This window comes from Chiroxiphia lanceolata, chromosome Z (genome assembly GCF_009829145.1).
Source record: "Chiroxiphia lanceolata isolate bChiLan1 chromosome Z, bChiLan1.pri, whole genome shotgun sequence".
NCBI lineage: Eukaryota > Metazoa > Chordata > Aves > Passeriformes > Pipridae > Chiroxiphia > Chiroxiphia lanceolata.
In genome coordinates, this window is record NC_045671.1 from 15,091,503 (window position 1) to 15,114,585 (window position 23,083).

At 40.1% G+C, this 23,083-nt stretch overlaps 1 protein-coding gene across 1 annotated transcript; it reads right to left on the reverse strand.

The window, feature by feature from the left end:
* Positions 1–1,744: 1,744 nt before the first annotated feature.
* CDC20B (cell division cycle 20B) lies at positions 1,745–23,069 on the reverse strand. The gene is given in 10 exon segments (XM_032675601.1): positions 1,745–1,923; positions 4,682–4,817; positions 5,513–5,638; positions 6,616–6,728; positions 6,731–6,820; positions 6,823–6,903; positions 12,529–12,619; positions 18,492–18,882; positions 20,829–21,161; positions 23,038–23,069. Coding segments are annotated over 10 exon segments (1,572 nt in total).
* Between the last annotated feature and the right edge of the window lie 14 nt (positions 23,070–23,083).

A 23,083-nucleotide genomic window follows, 5' to 3' on the forward strand; every position in this document is an offset into this window, starting at 1 on the left:
TATATTGGGCAAACTAATATAATTCAGGTGCTGCCAAAGGAAAGAAACAGAATTTCTGGGAGAATTAAAAAAAATACATGCATAAAGAGACTAATACCACTTCTTTTTTTCACATTCAAAAGGGAAACAAAAATGTTTTTAACAGTTCTAAAAGTTTTGAATTATCTAAAATACTATTTTGAATATTTAAACCAGATTCTAAGTGTTTGATAAAATCTCCAGCAACAAACATTAGAAGATAGGTACAGCATAAGTCATTTCCCATATTTAGGCATCAGCTTCTTAGTAGTAATTTCTCAATTGATAATCAAAGTTATCATTTTCTAACATGTTTTGAAGACCACATGAGCAGATTTATTGTAAATTAACATCTTACTAGGTAAAACAGTTGAGTGGTCTCAACCTTACAGAGCTAAAGTTAGCAACCACGTGATTTATGAACAGCAGAAGATGAGGTTTGAAAAACCATGAGAAATAAAGACATGACAGTTTCACATTCATTTCCAGAGATAACTTCTGCCCTGTCTATGTCTTTTCATGCATTTGACCACAGTGTTATTTTCCATGAACTGACACTGCTCTACTCCCTCATTGTCCTATTCTTCCCCAGCTACAGGAAATATTCTAAATAAATTTTGATTGGGGGGGGGGGGGAAGAAAATAAAAAAAAAGAAATCCAAACAATATGAATTTCTGAGTTCACAGGGCTTTTAATATACAAATGCAAGAGTGAACCCTTACCCCTTGCCTCTCATCACTCCTAATAATGAAAGCAAAGCTGCGAAGACGTCTGTGAACAGAACACATTTTGAATAGCACTACTGAGTTTCATCTGAATAGCTTCTGAGAACCTGTCCTGACATCTTTCCTTGGCTGTTGACAGTGCACAAATCTTACATGGGCAGATGTCTGTAAAACTCCAAGAGGTTTGGTCCTTGTGAGCATTACATAAAAGTCATGAGATGGTGACAGCTGCACAGTCTACTGACAACCAGAATTGAACCGGAACCCTTAAGGAATGAATGAACTAACAGTTGTGTTTGACCCAGCAAGTTTCTTTAACTCATCCATCTGGCTTCTTAACTTGTTGACTACATAATTTTGCATAATAATAGAATTATTATGCAATTTTTTATATTTTCAATCGCTGTCAAACATAGTAGTTGGGTTTAAGGAAAGGAAACCATTAAAAATCCAATAAAGACAGTTTCCTAATTAAGCTAGTTATCACTACTACTATGAAAACAGTAAACAATTCCCAATAAATTTGGTTATGGTTCCTTATTTAACCTAGATATCCAGAAATATTTAGATAGATTCTGTACCACGATCTATGTGATACATAGAATATAGACCCCTAGACTGGTCTCTGCTGATCCCAGTCTTTTAACAATTCAAGGCAATTTACATTAATTAGCATGTTGTTCTTAGTGGGGATGCTAAGATAATGTAAAATTTATTACAAGAAGCAAAGCTAGAAGCAGCACCTAAGACTTTATGCTGGCACTTGCTGGTGGGTTTGATCCATGTTTGCTAATTCAATGAAAAAATTTGTGACATTATTCTTTAGAGTTAGAATATTTTTCCTCTAGGGTAAGACAAGCTACTAACATTTCACATGATGGACAGATAAGGAAAATTATGTTCTCTTAAATAAATTGTACTATCTTTTGCCATGTTTCCCTTGGAAGGAAGACATATATTTTGAATTCTTGAATAGGCTAAATACATTAACCACTAGCTTTCAAGGAAATGAAGTCGTAAGAATGAGCTCAAATAACCACTGTTTAAAAGCCTTGCTGCTGTGTTTGCTCTCCACAGATTCATGGCATTTCCACAGACAAGCCATTCAATTTGTTGCAGCAGAAGGGAGCTTCCTCTGATCTGGGCTAAGGGCTATATGCAAGACTCTCCTTTTGTGACCTGTATAATAAAATATGTACAAAAGAAAATGAAAGATAAAGCAGAAGTCTACACTGATTATGCCAGATATTTTCACCAGCCCCACCCACACTATGGCTTGTTCCATTTTTACTGTAGCAGAAAAACATGCTGCATAGGATGTAGGAAGCTAGGATTATCTGTTGAATATTTTCATATTAATAAAGAACTGAAGGCAATGTATTCTTATTAGACATCAGGCTTTAACTGACAGGACTGCACCACATTGAGGAGATATTTCTGTCCAAGGAATACATTGAACCTGACCTCTTGAGTCTCCACACATTTACAACATCAGTCTCATCTGTATTTGGTAACGTCTCTCACTTCTGAGCTTTCCCATCTTGCTGCACAGGCCTTGCAGACAGTTTGTAGCTGATCCAACAATAACGAGATAGTGTCTCTAGCTACTTGGCTATTACTGTTAAGATCTTTTAACAGTGATCCCACTAAATCATTTCGTGAAATTGTGTCTTGACTTTGTCTGCAGTGGCAGTAAACCTAGGGTCTATACACTGAAGGCAAGAACTCCCCCAGTCTAGCACCACAAAGAATGCGCAAAACTCATCAACCTGGTTATAGAAGAACCTCCCTCAGTAGAAGCAACTGATTTTGAACTGAAGGCAGAAAGAGCCTGGTACTAAACTGAGACTGTTGAGAGATGTATTTATCAAACTCTCTGCCATAGACCTCCTCTATCATCTAACAGTATGTCAATGCTAAGCAAACCCATGAGGTTTTTAGGCACATAGTGGAGTGAGAAATTTGAAGCTCTTTTCCTTGTTACTGCCCATTGGCTTCTCTGGCTGGGTGAGTTACCAACAATCACGTAGCTAAGCTAGTCACACAAGGGGAAACAAAAGCTTCTGAGTCACAGTTTCTAAAAAGACCAGATGAAGCCCATGCTAAAAGGAAGTGTGAAGGTAAGAAATCATGTGTGACCAACTTAAATGAATGTGGGTGACCTATGTTCCTCCCAACACCTGCACCTGAGTTTTCCATGAACACAAGAGGATTGAACTTGTCTGGCTAAAAATATTATGGGGATAAACATGTGAGAAACTGTAAAGCCCTCTGTAACTGTGGTACTTACCACAATGGTACCCGATGAAGCCTGACAGGACTGTTGCAAATGGACAGAATCCCTCAACTTTGTGAACCTGCTACAATGGCTCTTTGGAGACACTGTAACTAAAAGCAAATATCTGCTGTCCTGGTGCTGAGTAATATGAGTTCCTCCTAAACTTTGTGACTTGAATTTCAACACCACCATTAAATTATTTCAGCAGAGATTAATTTTCAGGTTTTGCTCCTTCTCAAGTTACTTAAAAGTACACAATCTTTGCTCTATGTTTAGGACCACGAGCTTACAGCTCAGTGAATTCTTTACACTGTGTCCATTCACTGTCTATAATGATTTTGAAGGAAGAGCTTGAGATGTAGTCTTTGGAGGCATCCAAAACTTCCACAACACTGACCGAAATTTGATTAATAGTCTCAGTCAAAAAGTTTTTGAGTGGAGTTTTCTGGGTTTATTTCATTGTTGCAAGATCACATTCAGGTCAAGTATTTTTCAAAGCAATTACATATCTTGCTTGCCTGTATGTTTTCTTCAATCTGCAACAATTTTTCTAAGGGGAGGGTATTCACAGCCCAAATTATTCTCCTTTTTTCTAATAAATTACTCTAATAGTTCTATCAGAAGTATCTCAAAAGTGAACTGAATGTTATCAAAATCTTCCAGTTGTTGTTTTTTGAATATGCTAAGTGACAGTCAATCTTTATTACTAAAGTACTCAACAGGTACTGATGGATCTTCATTGTTAGCTGGGGTCTTCAGCATTTGCAGGAGCATTAAACAGGGAAAATCAGTTACAATTTATCTGATCATTTCTTTGAATGCAAAACTTCTGTGGTTAAGGGTGTCTCAGGTTGACTTAGAATCATCTCATCCATCAACATATTTTTTGGTGAGCTTCTTTTGATACACCCACAATTTCTTCCAACATTAAATTGCTTATAGCGAGTTATTAAGAGTCTTCATAAACAGGAATGTGTCTGTGTAGCAATAACCTGGTCTTTTTTTTCATGAATAGCATCAGAAGCAGAGAGGTTTAATAGCAAGGACCAGCTTCTGTGTACAGTGGAGCCCTACAGCACTGTATAAAACTACAGAGCTGCAAGGAAAGCAGCAGGTTACAAGGGAAACACTCTGCACCACATTCCTTAAAATCCAAACAGCTCTAAATAACACACGGATATTTGTTTCAAACACCATTTGGAAGCTAGTTCAACATCCTTGCATAATGAGCTGCAAAAACAGTCATATCTAGGTTATATCACCTGGAGAGTCATCAGCCTAGAATATAATGGAAACAACCTGATATTAGCAGATTCAATTCAGGCCTAATTAGCAGATTCAATTCAGGCCTAATAAGCCTCAGGAAGAAGTGGAAATACATATCCTGAACCTGGCATGGCCTTAGAAATTATAGGAAAGTATCCCATCATTAAAACCAAGGAATTTCACAGGAGCAACCCGCATTATTATCTTAATAAGCCAACCTTTACAATCCCACAATCAGGACTGTGCACATGAACACATTTATGTAGGCAGAGGGAGGATGTGAAGCTCTTTACTCTTTTCTTACACGAATGCATAAGGTATGCACTTGGAAAACCACACTGATTAGACAGACAGATAACTGAAACAGTTAAAGCTATTAACTGAAACACTTGCCATAGAGTTCTGATGAATTGAAAAGCGTGGGATACTTCCATATTTTCATCTGATTTCCAAGAAGGCCTTGTCCTGTCATAAGTTCGCTGGTTTTGGGTAACCAGAGCAAAGAACAAATCCATTGTAATTTAAAATTCTGCTTTAGTTTTCAGAAAGGCTTAGCATACACCATTCAGAGACTTGAAGTGTTATCTACAATGTTTAAACCAGCTACTGGGAAATAGTCACAGCAGAATACTCACTTTTTTAGAAAGATCATTTAATTCCTTACAGCTCTTCAAAGTACAGTTGCCTTGTTGTCCTATCTAAACATGGTAATAACCTATCAGCATAAAACCAAAGCCCTTAAAACACATCCCCAGTTAAGTTGTAATAGCTCCAGCAAAGCAACAGTTATGCTGCTTTGTTACAGCTAAGAACCTGTTCCTCTGTCTCCTAATTTTCAAACTCCAGAGACAGATGCTTGCCTTCTGACTCTTACACCTCTCTTTACCCCTATGCTCTGGGAAATTTTTCTCCCGTTCAACATTCTCTCCACATGAAGAGCTTTGGCCAAAACTATTATTACCAATAGGGAAATAAGATCAAAGTATGACCATCTCCTCCTCAATCACTTTGGTATGCAGACAGAAGTGGTGAATGAGAAACAACAAGCAGCTTCTGAATCCAATTACACCCTGCGGTGCTGAATGTAGCACAATTGCACATCCAGAAAAAATCCTGCTGTTCCTGTGACTGCAGAACCACCCTCCAAGTCAGTTGGAGTTTGCCAACTGACACAGCTATACAAAAAGAACATAGCCTAAGTATGCAGACATTTCATCATTTAACCTGAGAATCTGTAGCTGCACTTTGGATGATTTTCTCACAATTTATTTCCCAGACACTGAAAATCCTATCTTTCATTCCACCTCCTGTAGCAGGGACTTTGGTCTGCCAAGGACACCAGTTTACAGCCTAAAAAATAAAAAGATAACACATGCCAGAACAGAATAGGAGGTTAGCTGGAAGAACAGAGCAGTTTTATCTTAGCTGGAAAAATGAACAACAACAAGCACCCAGAATGTACACACAGTGTAGAGTAGAATCCTAAAACTTCAAATGATGCTTCCCTTGCCATTGCTTCACAGTAGCCTACACAGTTCCACATACCCTCATAAAACTCCAGCTTCCCTCCTTACCCTTAACAGGTCACAGACTTACACCTCAGTACCACGAGAACCCAGAAGGGTGAAGTCTTACTGCCTCAGTCAACCCATCACGGAAGTCTAAACAAAGTTACCTACGGGGCTTACAAGAGACGCAGTTTTTTCTGAGATATTTCAAGGATATGCCTAAGGCCCAGAATCTACTTGAAAAAAAGTTTCTCAGAACTGAATTCCACCTCTTACAAAAAACTTTTCTGACCCCTTAATCCTAGCACTTTAGGCCAGCCTCGGATCCTTTTGTGAGGATAAACAGCTTATAAGTACTGGACTCCCCTGCCTCTTACTGTTAATACCTGACCTATCTCCCACACATACTGGGACTTCATGAAGAATCTCATATAATTTCATTTAGAGTTTCCTTCTTCAGATTATTTGCCATCAGCAACAACATGAAAATATGGGTAGGAGGGCAAAAGATACCTCATATATTAAATTGATTCCAGTAGAAAGAATTTCCCAAAACTCCCAAGACTGAAATACCTTGTTTGCAAACTTGTGAGTATCGCACCACCAAACTTTTCTGTGCAAGGTAAATAGATAGAGGAGAACATGGTAAAAGTTACTTCTGTTTGCCAATAGATTTGCAAAGGTCTTCTAATCCAGTAAAATTTCCTAATGAAAACACTAGCAAACTTATCTATGAGGAGAACTGGTCATAAAGTTAACTGCATCACAGACAAAAGAAACTAATAGATATCAGTGAGATAATTTGAAAAGTTTTCTAACTGTCCACATCAACAGTGTGCTTTCATGAGAACTAATAAAGAAAAACAGACATTCCTTCTTCATATACCTTAACTGTTGAGATATGGTTCTCAGTGGCTGTGACTGCAATTTACACTAGGGTCACTAGGCCAGATATTCAATATACCACCACTAGACTCATCTGCCAGCAACTGGTTGGTTAGTAACCATTTCAGGCTGCAAATGCCTTTTTGTTTTGGCAAAAAGTCCCACCATGGTGCTGAGCAACCAGAACATCATGATGATGAATAGAAACTAGTCATGAACCACAGTAGCATGGGTTTACTGATAATGATAAAGGTAAGCTACTTCATCACACTGATGCTTCTTCAGTGGTTTCAGAAGCAAACCACATCAGAGTGAAATGAGTCTACAGAACAATACTACTTCAGTAAAAGGAAACTAAAGCCAACTATCAGACGTAGACCCTGACTGTAAAGGTGGCTGACAACAGAAAGGAGCCAAGCAGCTACTCCTTTCAAGCCAGGCAGAATATCTGTTCTCCCTCACAGTATCATTTCCATGAGGACATATCACACTGTATGCCACTAATCTGCACCCTGTTCAACTGTCAAGCCATTTAACGTAAATGATTTTCTGTTCTTCATGAAATTTTTTTTGTAAGATGGTTCTTGCCAAGGCCAGATATGACTCCACACCCAACAAAAAGACAGTGTGAAACTGCATTGCACCGGGAAAGGACTTACTAGCAAGTAACTGTGGTCTTTGGTTCTGTCCCTTCTCTTGTCTCCTTTCTCCCTCTCACTCCAAGGCTTACAGAAAATCTGCACAGCCTGATCCTATTGCACTAATTTCCTGTTAGGAAATAGATGCATGGCTCTACAACCAGTATTATCAGTCTACTAAAGGAAAAAAAAGGAAGGAATACCTTGCCTGGAAGCACAGCTACTTTACAGCTCAGCTCCTTTCACACATCAGTAGTGGAGTCAAACTGAAAATATTAAAAGTACCTTGCAGTGTATTTTCTTTTCCTGTCTTTCTATGGATACTACATACATTCATCATCATCATGGCTAGGCTTCACAAATGAAGATTTGGGAAAGGCTCTATCCACATTTGTTACAAGCACGTTGGTGGCTAATAAGGCCAATACGAGACAGGCATGTCCGATTGCAAAAGGCACAGCAGAAAGACTCCTTAGGTGGTAAATTCTGCAAGACACGTTGCATTGTCTTTTCTCCTCGAAAGTGATCCTGCGTGCTTTCTCAAAGGAAGCAGCAGCGTTATAGATGGTGTGTCTCCAGACCTCCCAGTTTGAGGCCAGAGTAGATCAGTTATGTTGATCAATATGGCCAAGGCTGAGATGTTGTTTCAGGGAGTCTTTTTATCTCCTCTTTGGGGTTCCTCTCTTGCAGCAGCTGGTGGCAAGTTCACCATAAAGCAAGATCTTATGGAGGCAGTGGTCCTTCATCGTGGAGATGTGTCCTGCCCAGCGCAGCTGAGTTCTCAGCAACATGGCCTCAATACTTGTGACTGCTGCTTGTTCTAGAACAGATGTATTGGTCACATAATCTGACCAGTGGATGTTTAGGATTGTACAGAGACAGCGTTGATGGAAGCGTCCTAGGAGACGCAGGTGGTGGTGGTAGATGACCCATGATTCGGAACCGTATAAGAGAGTAGACAGCACTATGGCTCTGTAAGCACTGATCTTGGTACTTTTCTTCAAGTGTTTATTACACCATACTCTTTTATGGAGTTTTCCAAAAGCACTATATACCTTTGCTAACCTGTTGTCTATCTCCCCATCAATCTTACCATCCGAGGAGATGAGGCTACCTAGGTAATTAAACTGCTGGACTGATTTAAGCTCTGATTGGCCAATGGTGATATGGGGATGATGGAAGACTTCCTGAGGTGCAGGTTGATAGAGAACTTCTCTCTTCTTTAAGCTGACTTCCAGCCCAAAAAGCTCAGTAGCATCTGCAAAGCAGGATGTTAAATGCTGCAGAGCTGCTTCTGTGTGGGCGACAAGGGCGGCGTCATCAGCATAAAGCAGCTCCCGGACAAGATGGTTTAAGGTCTTGGTGTGGGCCTTCGTCTGAGGTTGGAAGGGCTTCCATCAGTACGATATCAAATGTAGATACCGTCCTGATCATCAAGTCTGCTGTGGTCCTTTGGAGCATCATGCTGAAAAAGATTGTGAATACAGTTGGTGCAAGAACGCAGCCTTGTTTCACACCATTGGTAATTTGAAAGGGCTCAGAAAGTGCATTACCATATCTGACTTGGCCGTGCTGATCCTCATGAAGTGAGATGATCATTTTAAGGAACTTGGGGGGACATCCTAAACGTTCCAAAATCTGACATAGACCTTTTCTGCTCACAGTATCAAAAGCCTTGGTGAGATCAACAAAGGTTACATCGAAACCTTTATTCTGTTCCCTACACTTCTCTTGCAGTTGTCTGAGAACAAATACCATGTCTGTGGTACTCCTGTTGGCTCTGAAACCACACTGGCTTTCAGGTAGAATTTGTTCTGGTATAGCGGCTATTAGTCTGTTCAAAAGTATTCTTGCCAGGATTTTGCCAGTAATGGAGAGCAGAGTAATACCACAGTAATTTGAACAGTCTGATTTAACTCTTTTCTTCTTATACAAAGTAATGATGACTGTATCTCGAAGGTCTGATGGTAGTTTGCTTAGTTCCCAACAGTGTACCACAAACTCGTGAAATTTAGCATGGAGTGCTTGGCCCCCATGCTTCCAGACTTCAGGTGGAATTCCACCAACCCCAGCTGCCTTGCCAGTTTTCACCTGCTGTATGGACTACTTACATTAAAACTATGACATAACAGAAGAGCTTTCTACTGGAATTTCGCAGTTCCAACTAATACGGTGACACTGAAATAAAATCAGCAAGTTCACTACCATCTTACCAGGTATTTGAGAAACAGATATCTGACACTACGGCCAGAGATTAATTTAAGGCATTAAGAACTGGAGACTTTCTCATACTGGCTCTAAAAGATTTTTCAGATACATGCTAAGTGATTTCGAAGCCCTAAAAATACACATACAAAACTGACTTATTGAAAGAAATGTCATGTGTTGTGCTTGTATAGTGGACTAGTCAAATTCTTGAAGATCACAAAAGCATGGAAGATTCCAACAAGCAACTCTCCAGTGAATGTTAAGCACATCTTTATAGAAAATACATATGCAACTACATGGGTATGTGTGCATTATATGCAAAGGCATCATCATTTGCCTTCTGAAGATTTATATAGATTTTTTTTTTCTACTAAATAATGATAAGAAAATCTAACCTAGTGAGTTAGACCCCTATCGGGTTTGGATGAGGAGGAGCTTGTTTTCCCCAATGCAGCTTTGTATTAGTGGCTAGAAAGGAGTTTGTATGACACACGTGTTTTGGCAGCTGCTGAGCAGTGCTCATACAGAATCAGCACTGTCTCTCCAGCATTCCCCCTGCAACAGCAGGCTGGGGATGGGCAAGATCTTGGGAGTGGACAGAGGTGGGACAGCTGACCCTAACTAATATTCCTTACCATTTGACATCTGGTCAGCAATAAAAGCTAAGAGAAAGGGGCAAAGGAGAAGAGGGGAAAGGCAGTAATTATCGTGATATGAGCGGGAAGAAACTGGGGTCCTGAGAATCCTGTCTGAAAGAACATTTTTTTCCACTTGGCATAAAGAAATCAGAATGATTTGCTTTTGACACAGAAGGTGGCATCTGTTTTGCTAAATACAAAGAGAACACAATAAAATGTGATGGATTAGTTTACAGTACTGAAATTTATTTACAGGTTTATGGTGATGTGTTGTTGGACTACTTTTAACCACAAGAATTACCATGTAATCCCAAAGTCAATTAATACTTTGAGATTACAATTGAAACTTCCACAGTGAAGTTTACTGTAGGAATGCTGCTCTTATTTCAGTAGCAATTAATATTAACTCTTTTTTTTATTTATGCAGTGATTTTAACTCTGCCCTAATGTTAGAATGAACTGGTTAGTTTCAAACCTAGCAAAAGAAATAGATGGTACCTCAACTTAATCTGTTAACCATAACTGTAATTCACAGGCTGACACTGAATTTTATCATCAATACACTCAGAAAAATCTGCAAGTTTCTGCTGTTTTCACTACTTTGGCTAAGGTGAAATGTAAACCAAAACTAATTCTTACTCTAGTAAGGTTATGCCACTTGGCATTGTGTAGTGGGTTGGCTTTTGGATTTTTAGGCCTTCCTTAGCAACAGGGTCAGAAATCTAAGGAAGTATTCCATATCATCCTTTAGCATAACACAACATATAAATAAAGCAGAGATAAGAGAGCGAGCTCTCTTCTCTCTTTCGGTGCCTGAAGGCGACAGGTCTTTGCTTGTACAGGCCAGGGCCTGCTTGCTCCGACCTGCCGTTATCTCTGTTCTCTTTGGGAGGCGTGGGGAGTTGGTTGGTGCTTCACACAGTTCTGTTGTCTCATTCAGGGAAGTATTTAATTCGGTTTTTTGTATTCATTCGCTATCTCTCTTTTTTTTTTTTTTTTTTTTTTTTAGTGCTTTTTTCCCCCTCCCTTGTTTCCCCTTGTTTCCCCCTCCCTTTTCCTTCCCCCTCCCCCCGGGGAGCTCCCTATCATGTGTACAATATATTCAAATTGTATCTATATAATTGTACATATACATGTAAACATATATTTTTGATATAATTCCATTTTGTTCAGACCTCTTTCGGTTTTTCTATGGTTCTTTTTTTTTCCTTGCTTGAGAGAGTGGGAGTGGGGAGGAGACAGCTTGAACTTGGCAAGAGAGAGCCAGGCCAAACTTACACACACTGGCAGGAGGTGACAGCTTCAGCCTTGTAACTTAACCCACCCAGTGTATTTGGAACAGTATTTTATTAACTGGTTGTTCAGCTGTATCCTTGTACCTCTCTCCACCTTGCAGACCTAATAAAATCAAAAGCCAGAGCAACTTGTGAAATCAAAATTAAACTACCGCTAACGTTCCTATCCAGAAATACTAGTTTCATTCCAAGTTTAATAATAAATTCAGTCCACCCTTGCTATTGTTTTCCCATTTAAGTAAAACAGAAGACTATCATATGATTTTAAAGTCACAAAAGCATCCATCATAAACAAATCTCCTCTCAGCTGCTTCAAGTGTTAGTCAAAGATCTGAAACAGAAAGTGGGATGAAAAAAACCACAAAAGAGTACATTTGTTCTTTCTCATCTGAGTGCACATACTGAAATATATATTATATATATATATATGTAGGTATATATGTATGTATATGTATATACATACATATAGGTATGTGTATATATACACCTAAATATAGAATATTCACCCACCACTCTAAAATACACCTTTGACAAAGCAAAGGTCAACCACTTCACTCCTCCTTGGGTTGTGGATTGCAATGAGCTGGCCTTTCCTTGCAGATACACAGCTAGAGAGGTGTGCAGCTCTTAATGATTCTGTTTCACTGTGCATCTGAAAAGACAGATTCAGACTTGATATCAATAGAGGGGCCATTTAAACTACATATTGTCTCCCCAGCACTGGGCAGGCTATGATTTTTGGAATTCAGACCCACTGGAGACAATACAATTTCAAGGTCAGGCTTTGCACAAAACCAGAGTTACAGCCTCCAAATCCAAGTGAAATTCTGCAAGTGGTGACAGATTTCTGGAAGGAGATTAAGAAGCAGGGACTAAAGAGGCAGATTAAATCCCCTTTGACTGCTTTCCTGCCACAGAGTAAATCTACATATGATTTCTGAGGTGGGTGATTAATAGAGGGACAGGAAAATCACATTTGAGCAAAGTCAAGAAAAACAGCTAAATTTAATGGGACATTTGTCCAAGTAAAAGCAAGACTCTTTCTGGAAATATACTGTGCTACTCATCTGCTCAGAATGTAATGATTCCAGCTCAGAGCTCCAATTACAGACAGGTGGCCAAACATATCTTTCAACCTATTTCTAGTTTCAATCTTCCACAAGTGCCAATCCAAAACAAATGAGAAATTTGACATTAAAAACAAAAAAAAATTGTTCCCTTGATTTGTTTACAAGCCACTGCCCAGTTCTGAATTGACATATGCACAACCTGAAGTTCATTTATTTCACAAGTAAGACAACGAGTATTTCAGAATTTTGACACCTATATCAGTGATGTTGAAGTCAGACAGGATTGCAGCGGATACACATCTGTGAGTTTAAAGCTCTTTATTTTACATGTCAGTATTTGGAAGTTCATACATGGAAGCACTAGCCTTTACTACCTTCAGATTGCTGACTCACGACTGTAACAGGTAGGTCCAGGTATTATCTAACACATAAGCAAAAGTCACAGGAAAAATTGTTATTAGCAGAACTTTTCATATGTGCTCTCCCACTTCAAATCACCCCCTCCCCCATACAGTAATTAACTTTTTTTGCTTTCTTGTGTTTATTTCCCCCAAAAAAGTCTCCCCCCTCAACACTTAACCACAGGAAAAGGTTTTTAAAACGCACATGCTTTGATCACACCACACCAAGCTCGTGACAGAACATTAACGAGAAACAAAGCAAATAAAAGTATGAGCAAGAAGAAGAGTCATCCTTTGTGGTCATTGTCTACATTATGTTTCAAAGACTCCTAAACATAATAAAATTTTTTAAAATGCCAGATCATTAGTACTATGAATCATTTAATGCTAGATTTTTATGTCTAGCATTAGCATTTTTATGTTTTAACATTCTTTTTTGAATTATGCTCCAGAGAGGAGTAAATAGAATCAGTACTAAAAGTTTCATGGGCAGAAGATGTTACTTGTCTCTACAACTAACCTCTGTTCAAAAAAATTCAACACTGAAAAAGTTTTGTACTCTGTAGATTAAATACACACATAAACATCCTATATGAAAGTCCAATGACAAATTGTGGAGAACTTATTTTGTGCAATCCTTCCCTATTCTGTCCTGAACCTTGTCTCCTAATCCAAAATTCAGTTTTGACAGACAACAAGTGTTTCCCCTTTCAGCTGTGGTACTCCTTCCCTCTGAAGATAAGCAAGAAGCACATTAGGGTGATTTTCTTCTGTATCTAAAATTTTGTGCAATTAAAAACTTACACAAGTTTTCAGGAAGGACTTCAGATCTGGCCAATGGGTTATGTAGCGCTTCATTCTAACCCTAAAAACGTCTAACATCAGTAAAATGAGATCTGGTTTACAGAAAAACCTGTACTTCTAACATCTAGACTTTTCATTGTGTTTGAAAAATTTTACAAAGCCTTCTTGAACCCAACAAAGTAAGATAATTCAAGAAAATTAAGGCATTTAATTGTCATATTTGATGAATAGCAACACTTCTGAAACACTGAAAATGTTTTTCTTCTTTAGCACTGGTAGTTGTCATTGTCCAGTGAAATAATAACAGCTGAAATCATCTCTGTAACTCATTTCAGGTTTTTCTTCTCTCATCAGTAATTCATCTACCCCAAATCCACCCTGATTGCCCTTTCAGCTATATTCACCTACTTCAAGACACATGACTGTGTATAACAGGCTTTTTCATTAGTGGAAATTAAGTTTCATTGTACTATTTTGTGTTATTTTGCCTGGGTACTAGTGGATATCACGAACTTTTGATAAGATTTTGGCTCTCACGTGCCTGTGTCAATTCTCAAAATGAGACTCAGGAAGTGATAAGTGATACTGTCACCGGACTCCATGATGCCATTCCTTAAACCAGTATTACAATACGAAACTGAAAATAAGTACAAGGTATCTCCAAGGAATGAGATCTTCTAAATTACATTAGCATTTCCTTAGCAAAGAAACAGATGATGCAGTAAAAATGAAAAAAGGGAGATATGAATTGCTATTGGAATTTTTTATTTTTTTTTAAATAGTTAGCTCAGGTCTTTAATCAAGATTTGGACAAAGGCTCAGATCAGCTCACGCAGGACATGACCATAGCCACCAATTCATAGTAATATTTATTTCTTCACAATGTTCACCGAGATGAATGCTCTGATTTCTTCACAATGTTCACCGAGATGAATGCTCTGATTCCGGTTTTCTGCTTGTTCTGTAATCCTTTGTTTATAGTAATGTGGAAATGCAGCTGATGTTTTCACCAGCCACTCAAGATCAGTAAATTTTTTCTCCAATGTCTGCGAAATCCACTCTTCCAAGCACAGTCTGTATTACTCTTCTTCAAAATCCTGATGCAATCATGCCAAGAAATGTCTTAGAAAAAATATAACTGAGAAAAAAAGAAAGTGTTTCTTCTTTATATATTCCATCTGTTCTACAGTGGGCCTTCAGTTTTGAGAGGTATTTTCTGTAAGACTTACACAGATAACTTGGCAGAAAGCTAATCACATAGCTTGGATCTGTGTCCCTCTAAAATAAGTGCAGACATTTCTGTGGAAAACTCATTGTGTATACTAGGAAGTAATATTTTAGCCCACAGAGAGACCACACACATTCACTGGTATGTGAGAAGATTTTATTCTCAACGGATCCCATCCCCTTATACTACCAGGAAACACGAAGTAAATAGTCATTAATTACTGTATCTAAGAAGATTAATGGGGGTTTGTATGTATTTAGCCAGGACTGACTTTCAAATGGTTTTAGGAAGAACTTAGGTTTTGGTCATGCCACAGTGTGTCGCCAAGACCCCCACATCACAACCTAGAAAATGGTTGTGGTCCTTGATGTAGCACAATGAATATTTTAGCTCTAACTCAACTCCTACTTGTAAATTACAGTATTGTTCTAGGTTTACATAGAATCATAGAATATCCTGAGTTGGGAGGGACCTACAAGGATGATTGAGTTCAACACATGGTCCTGCACAGGACAATACCAAGAATCCCATCATGTGCCTGAGAGCATTGTCCAAATGCTTCTTGAACTCTGTCAGGTTTGGTGTTGTGACCACTTCCCTGAGGAGCCTCTTCCATCCCAACCATTCTCTGGGTGAAGAACCTTTTCCTAATATCCAGCCTAAACCTCCCCTAAAACAGCTTCCTTGGGTCCTGTCACTTTTCATCAGAAAAGAGATCACTGCCTGTCCCTCCACTTTCCCTCACAAGGAAGTTGTCGACTGCAAAGAGGTCTCCGTTGGTGTCCTCTCTCAGTGTCTTCTTCTCCAGGCTGAACAAACCAAGTGACCTCAGCCAAGTTTCATGCAGCTTCCCCTCTAGGCCTTCTTTGTGATGTAAGTCACTTCACTGTAGGGATGAAGGACTGACACACAGTCCTATATTGGGAACAGTGCTGTTTAATATCACCATCAACAACATAGACAATGGGACTGAGTGCATCCCCACCAAATTTGCAGATGACACCAAGCCGAGTGGTGCAGCTGACACACCTGAAGGACAGGATGCCATCCAGAAGGACCCGGACAAGCTCAAGAAGTGGGTTCATATGAACCTCATGAGGTACAACAAGGTCAAGTGCAACGTCCTGTCACGGTCTGAGGGGGGATGGGGCCGTGACACAGCACGGACAGGTCCGGAGACAAGGTAGGGGTGCAAATGGAATGCTTTATTGAGATGTGCAGGGGTTTTTGTGAGTTCAGGCAGGGAAAGGGCTAGAACATGGGGTGGAGCATGAGACAGACAAACGGGGGAACAAATCCGGGTAGGGACACAGGCAAAAGGGGGAGGAACGTGGGAGGAATCTGGGAAGGAAAGGGCAAATGGTAACTGTCTCCTCTGCAGCTTCTGCAGCCTATCAGAGAGGGGAGCGGGGAAGCAGGGAGCAGATAAACTCCTAGCAAGCCCGGGCATGCCCAGGTTCTGCACTGTGTAGTGTGGATACAATGAAACCACATAATTGCTGTTGTACGTCTTTCAACACGCCTGCAACTGCTCCCATCCTGAATCTTGTTCCTTCACAACGTCCTGCATACAGGTCAGGGCAAATCCCAGTATCAAGAAAGGCTGGAGGATGAACAGATTGAGAGCAACCCTGCCCAGAAGGACTTGAGGGTACCAAAGGATGAAAACCCAGACATGAGTCGGAAATGGGTTCTATAGCCCACAAAACCAACTGTATCCTGGGCTGCATGAAAACCACATGGCCAGCAAATTAAGGGAGGTGATTCTGCCTCTATTCCACTTTGGCAAGACCCCACCTCGAGTGCTGTGTCCAGGTCTGGGCTCCTCAGCACAAGAAAGACGCGGAGTTGTTGGAGTGGGCCCAGAGCACAGCCACAAAAAAGCTCCAGAGGGCTGGAGCACTATTCCCTGAGGACAGGCTGAGAGAGTTATGGTTGTTCTGCCTGGAGAAGAGAAAGGCTCTGGAGAGACCTTACTATGGCCTTTCAATACGTACAGGGGGCTGATAAGACAGACGAGCACAGACTTTTTAGCAGGCCCTGTTGTGATGGGACAAGGGGTGATGGATTTAAACTAAAAGAGGACAGACTGATACTAGATATAAGGAAGAGTTTTTTTACAATGAGTGATGCACTGAAATATGTTCCCCGGAGAGATGGTAGATGCTCCATTCCTGGAAACATTCAAGGCCAGGTTGGACCTGATCTAATTGAAGATGTCCCTGCTTTGGACTAGATGACTTTTAAAGGTCCCATCCAACCCAAGCTATTCTATGACTCTATGATTAAGAGTGAATAAATACCATGTACGCATCTTCTAAAAGACATTATACTTTAAGGAAAAATGTTTTACATACATTAATTCATAGAAAGTGCTTATCCTCTCACCCCCAAAAAAGTTACATTCAATTTCTCTGTTGGCTACATTTACTCAGGATTATTAAACCAATTGAATTGTGTATTTTAACAATTATAAAATTCACAGACTCTCCAATGAGTCCATGGAGTGGTACAGGAAGAAAGAAATCACTGCTGTTGAAAGGAAGATTTTCCAGACTGTTTTGTTTATTAAGAGAAGAAAATTATTGTCCCAGGGATCAGGTTTCCTGGAAGGATACAAAATTGGTTTTTTTCCAACATCCAGTGACATTCAAGAGTACAATTATTACAAAGTGTCGGTCAACAAGCCCATTATGCCATATGTCCTGACACTACCTCCTTTTCCCAGAAGCTGAGATTAATACCCTCATAGAAACTTCTCAAGTATATAAATTTAGGATTATAATTTAGGGCATTAAGTATACACATCTGAAGCAACCTTACTCAACAGTTATGGTCAAAAAAGTAATAATGTAAAAACAGCTATTAGCATCTTCACTACTGATCTTGCAACTGATGCCATCCAGGAAAGGAAAAGATAAGAAAAACTGTGGTCACTGACTAAAAAAATACGACAATACATAAAAAGTCACAAGGAGATAGCAGGAAAATAGAGAAGTAGGTTTGAGTGTAATGTTATGGTAAAAGATTTTTTAAGTACCACCATGTTTCACGTGAGAAATCAATTTTCACATTAGTGAAGAGAACCAGGTGGGTGGGTAGAGAGCATGGATTTATATTCCAAAAAGGAATTGATAATGCCTAAAAAAAAGGAAGAATAGTGTGTCAGTCTTCACTAGGAAAAATGAACTGATAAAGTGTACAGCAATAGAAAAAAACACCTAAATGGGAAATTATCTGAGGTCTTTGTTTCACATTAGGCAGATTCCATGTGTTCTTTCACCCTTGACCAAGAATCTGATCACTTACAGTCATGATAAAAAAAACATTCTCAGAAATCCACTTTTTGGTAAATTTTTAATAGCACCTCATTCTGTTTACGTGACAAAATGAACAGCTACATCCTGCAGAACTGAAGCAATTATCTTCTTCACACACAGTGGGTATTAAGGCAAGTGGAAAACTGAGTCATTCATGCTTTTCATGCATAATTCTTACAATACACACTTTCCCTCAGAGGTAACAAACCCATCTTGAGGGTTTCACTAGTCTAGTTTTGATTTTACTTTGCAGGATGATAGCCTGGAGAAAGGAGAGTGAACCTGAACCAAATAAATGACAAACAAATTGCTCCTGACTTTCCTGCAACAGACATTTCCTAAACTGACCTTCCTGTGTTACTGTTGTCCATGTCAACAAGGTATTATCCTCATAACATATTCCAGGCCACAGACAAGGTAAAAAACACATCAGAAAAACAAATATCCTACCTGTGTATTTGAATGCTGCATTATTCACCTGTTTCTTTTCTATTTCAGCTCTCCTGTTATTCCTTCCTTCCAAACCTATTGCAGCATGACTGCTGGGTAAAGTCACAAGAGTTTTCATGACAGAGCATTTCTTAGACACTTGAGATTTACTGGATAAACAATTTTAACTGAAAGAATTCCTTAAAAAAAAACATGTACAGAAATATTTGTCAAGTACTTTTCAGAATAACACTGATTGTAAAATAGCAGTACTTTAAAAGCAGATTTGACACACTAAGTGGGACAATGCAAATACTGACATCTGAACCAGTCACCCTGCTTTTCTTTTGTCAGTGAAGATAAAGAGACATTTCTACATTCTATATTCATCTTATCCTAAAAGAGGTGTCTAAAAAAAGTCAGATCGATCACTCCCTGTATAAAGAATGCCTGTTTGCTACTACAGCTCACGTCCAGCCTTAGATTTATTGACTAGTTACACAGGATCATACCCCATAGGAAATTAATATCTGATTTCCCAGAACCATACAGGCTTTCACCACTGCTAATAGCAGCAGCATGCAGGACTTTCTGTTCTAGAAACTGAAGAAGGAAAGACTTCACACTGTCTTAGAACCTGAATTCCCTAGACATGTGCATGCATTATTGAAAAGCTCTGGTATTCTACTTAGCAGAAAACAGAACTGCACTTTCTGACCAACATCACAGGAACATATCCTGAACACTAAGCAGCATGTTTCACTTACTCTCTAAATATTTCAATTATTACTCAAGAGGTCAACTGTATTTAGATCCCTACATCTTCTGAGAAGTTCTTCTTGGACATGCAACCTGCAAACCCTTCCCCAATTTCCCCTAGCATTGCTTGAAGCAGAAGTCAGCACCCTAAAAGCTCATTCAACCTTTCTTCAGCTCCCTCTGTTGCTGATGGAGAGAAACAGCCTCCCCTAGACTCAGCTCTCCTCCAGAGCAACTCAGAGTGCTGGAAGTTTGGTCTGTTTTCTGAATGGCCCAAGTGAGATGAATGTGAGTGTCCCTTGCTTGCTGTGCCTTTGTCAGTACACGAAGCCTTAGGCATTGGAGGAGAAATAACAAGACAAGCTCCTCCTTCAGTGAGTATACACTACAGCAAAGCCAGGCCTACAGACTGATCCAAGTTCTGTAAAGACAGCTAGGTCTGCAGAAGCTGCACACAAGGCAAGAGAGAAGCAGAAGGAAGTGAAGGAGGGAAGCCCGTACAAGCTCCCTGCTCTCCTGTCAGTTATTGATAACTACTCCAGCTGTGAAACTGCTGCAACAGACCCTGTGCACTCTTACAGTCCAGTGAAACTTAAACCCATTTCAACACATTTTTCCATCACAGAGGGAAAAAAAGGCTGGTCTGCCGCAGGCATTGCTTGACTATGGATGAGACTTGTTTTTCTCTCCTTCTTTTCACCCTCCTCTATATCAGCTGCCTGTGAGTTCTGCTGCCCTAGGTTGTCTCTGTGACCTGCTGCCATAGGCTGTCTGCACACTGGTGAGGGGAACCTTGGACTGAGCTTTCCTCTCACAATAGCAGCATGCTCCTGTCTAGAGAATCATAGAATCACAGAATCAATTAGGTTGGAAAAGACCTCTGAGATCATTCAGTCCAAGCAATAACTGAACATCACCATGTCAACTCCACCATGTCATTAAGTGCCACGTCCAGTCTTTCTTTAAACACCTTCAGGGTCAGTGACTCTACCTCCTCCTTGGGCAGTCCATTCCAATCTTTAATCACTCTTTCTGTGAAGAAATTCCTCCTAAGGTCCTGCTTTAACCCTCCCCTGGTGCAGCTTAAGACTGTGTCCTCCCATCCTGTCACTAGTTGCCTGAGAGAAGAGACCGACATCCACCTGGCTACAACGTCCATGCAGGTAGTTGTACACAGTGATGAGGTCTCTCCTGAGCCTCCTCTTCTCCAGGTTAAACAACCCCCAGCTCCCTCAGCAGCTCCTCGCAGGACTTGTGCTCCAGAACCTCCACCAGCTTTGTTGCCCTTCTCTGCACTCACTCCAGCACCTCAATGTAAAAAAAAAAAAACAAACCACAAAAAAAACCCCAAAAATACTTTGACAGGATGCTGACCAGTAGCTCTGCCTGCAGACTGCTGCAGCTGTGCACTGCTAGAGCCCCGGCAGTGTGAGACGGGAAACACCAACCCTCAGCTCGCACTAACTCCCGGCTGCATGCCGTTTCAGAAATCCCTGCAGGAGGCCATCCTCTCTCCACAAGAACTAGTTCCTCTGCGTGGTGACCTGGTGCCCCGCCGGCCGTGCTGCTGGGCTGGGGCTCGGCGAGACCGCGGGCGGCTGCTGCCACCGTGTGCCGGCAGCGATGTTTGACGGAGCTCCGACAGGGAGCGCTTGAACAGGAGGCATCTGTTTCTGCCCGAGCCTGAGACCTGCAAGAGAAGACAAAACACTGAGATTAGACATGGATTAACATCATCCTGTCTCTTCACGCTGTTTATAGTTGTGCTGTGCCGCGCCACGCAGGCTCAGCCTAAGCTAAGAGCAACAGCCACGGACGCTGGACTGAGAACGACTCCGGCAGTCACACGGGTGAAAAAAGAGTAGTGGGGGGAAACAGCGTGAAACAAATGTTTCTGGTCTGATAAGTACACCTGAATCAACTGTGGCACAGAAAGTCTGTGGCAGCGAAAAACAAACAAACAAACAAACAAACCAAAAAACCCTAAGTTTGTGTCACTCATGCACTGAGCTACAGCACAGGCCTTTGAAGGACCCAAGGCACCTTCATGCATTTAGCATAGGCTCATGGGTTTGGTCATTTCTGAGAGATGGACACTGGGCAAGCTGCACATGCTGGCTGCCTAGAACCAGGCTGGTTTTCTGATCTCCACAGAAAGAAGGATTTAGATATCTTCTGATTTCTGAACCTTCTCACCACCACTGTGGCTTATTCAAGTCATTATTTCTAATGTTATCTTACACTTTTTAATATAGTAAGGCATACTAAGTAAAGACTAAATGACAGATTTACATTTTTTTAATTTACATTTGTTCAAATTCATTCACAGAGCAATTTGTAGCAGAAAAATATAAAACATAGGAATGTATCAAAATCTGAAATGTAGAAGCCTGGATAATATTAAACAACATATTTTGTTTTTCAGACAAATTTTAAGCAATGTTTTAGGTGAGAGTAACAACAGAAAGCACAACTGGGTTTCTGGGTAATTATTAGGTACACGAGTAAATATTTATAATATATTAAGGGGGGTTATTTATTTATTTCTGAAATAATATTAGATGTAAGTTACAAACTGTTGAGATGTAGCTTAGACACCATGATCTCGCATGGGTTTTCTGTGACCAAACACATTCGAACTTGCTTTTAAAGTCAGCATTAGTCACCTATGCTCACCTGTTGAGTACAGCTTTGCTCATTTTAGCATGGAAGTCTATGCCTTTTCTGTCCCAGCCATCAAAACACCATTCCCACAGGCCTTACTGCCAGGCAGAGATGAAGCATTACATGTCCTCAGATGCAAATACCAAAATTTCACAGTGTTTCCCAAGCATGTCTCTGTTATGTAGAACTATGTGAAAGTCTCCATATAGTCTTGTTAAACAAAATTAACATGGACTTTAGCTACTTAGAAATTGTAGAAATGATCGAACATGCCACTATAAACTTGTACAAATCAATGATACTCATAGTGATACTGAAGTCACTGAAAAGAAAGAAACCACCAGATTCCAGGTTCTACATTCAGGAAGTTCTGTTCTATATTCGTCCTTTAAAATGTAGCATCTAAATGCAGCAAAAAAACAGGGTGATAAGAAAAAAATCTGAGATAGAAATCACTCTTCAATGGTGGTTTGGAAAGTTAGGAGGGAAAGAAAGCAAGCAGACACTGACAAGCAGCATAGACAGGCAAGAGCATAGAAAAGCCCAGAAGAATAGAAGTGTGAAGAGGACAAAGTAAAATCCTGAAAGCTGAAAGGAAGAGGGGAATACCAAATGGACAGAAAGAGGGAAGAACTGATCAGGGGAAGACAAGATGAAAGACAGAGGAAATTTTGGGGTTTTGTATAACTGAATTGTAACCACTACATGTTGGTGCACCCTTAGAAACCAGGAGCAACAGGCAAGAATCTGTAAAATGAAGACAGATAAAACACCAGACGTGTGGCTCTGAAATTCAGAGAGTCTTGCACAATTGGCTCAGCAAAACAACAGTGGAGTTGCTTGGCTTACACCTGAGATTCTCAGCTAACTCTTTCTTCTCTCATGTAGACCTTCAATCTTACCATCTCAGCAGTAAGATGCTGGTAACTGTCATCTCATACTGCCAGT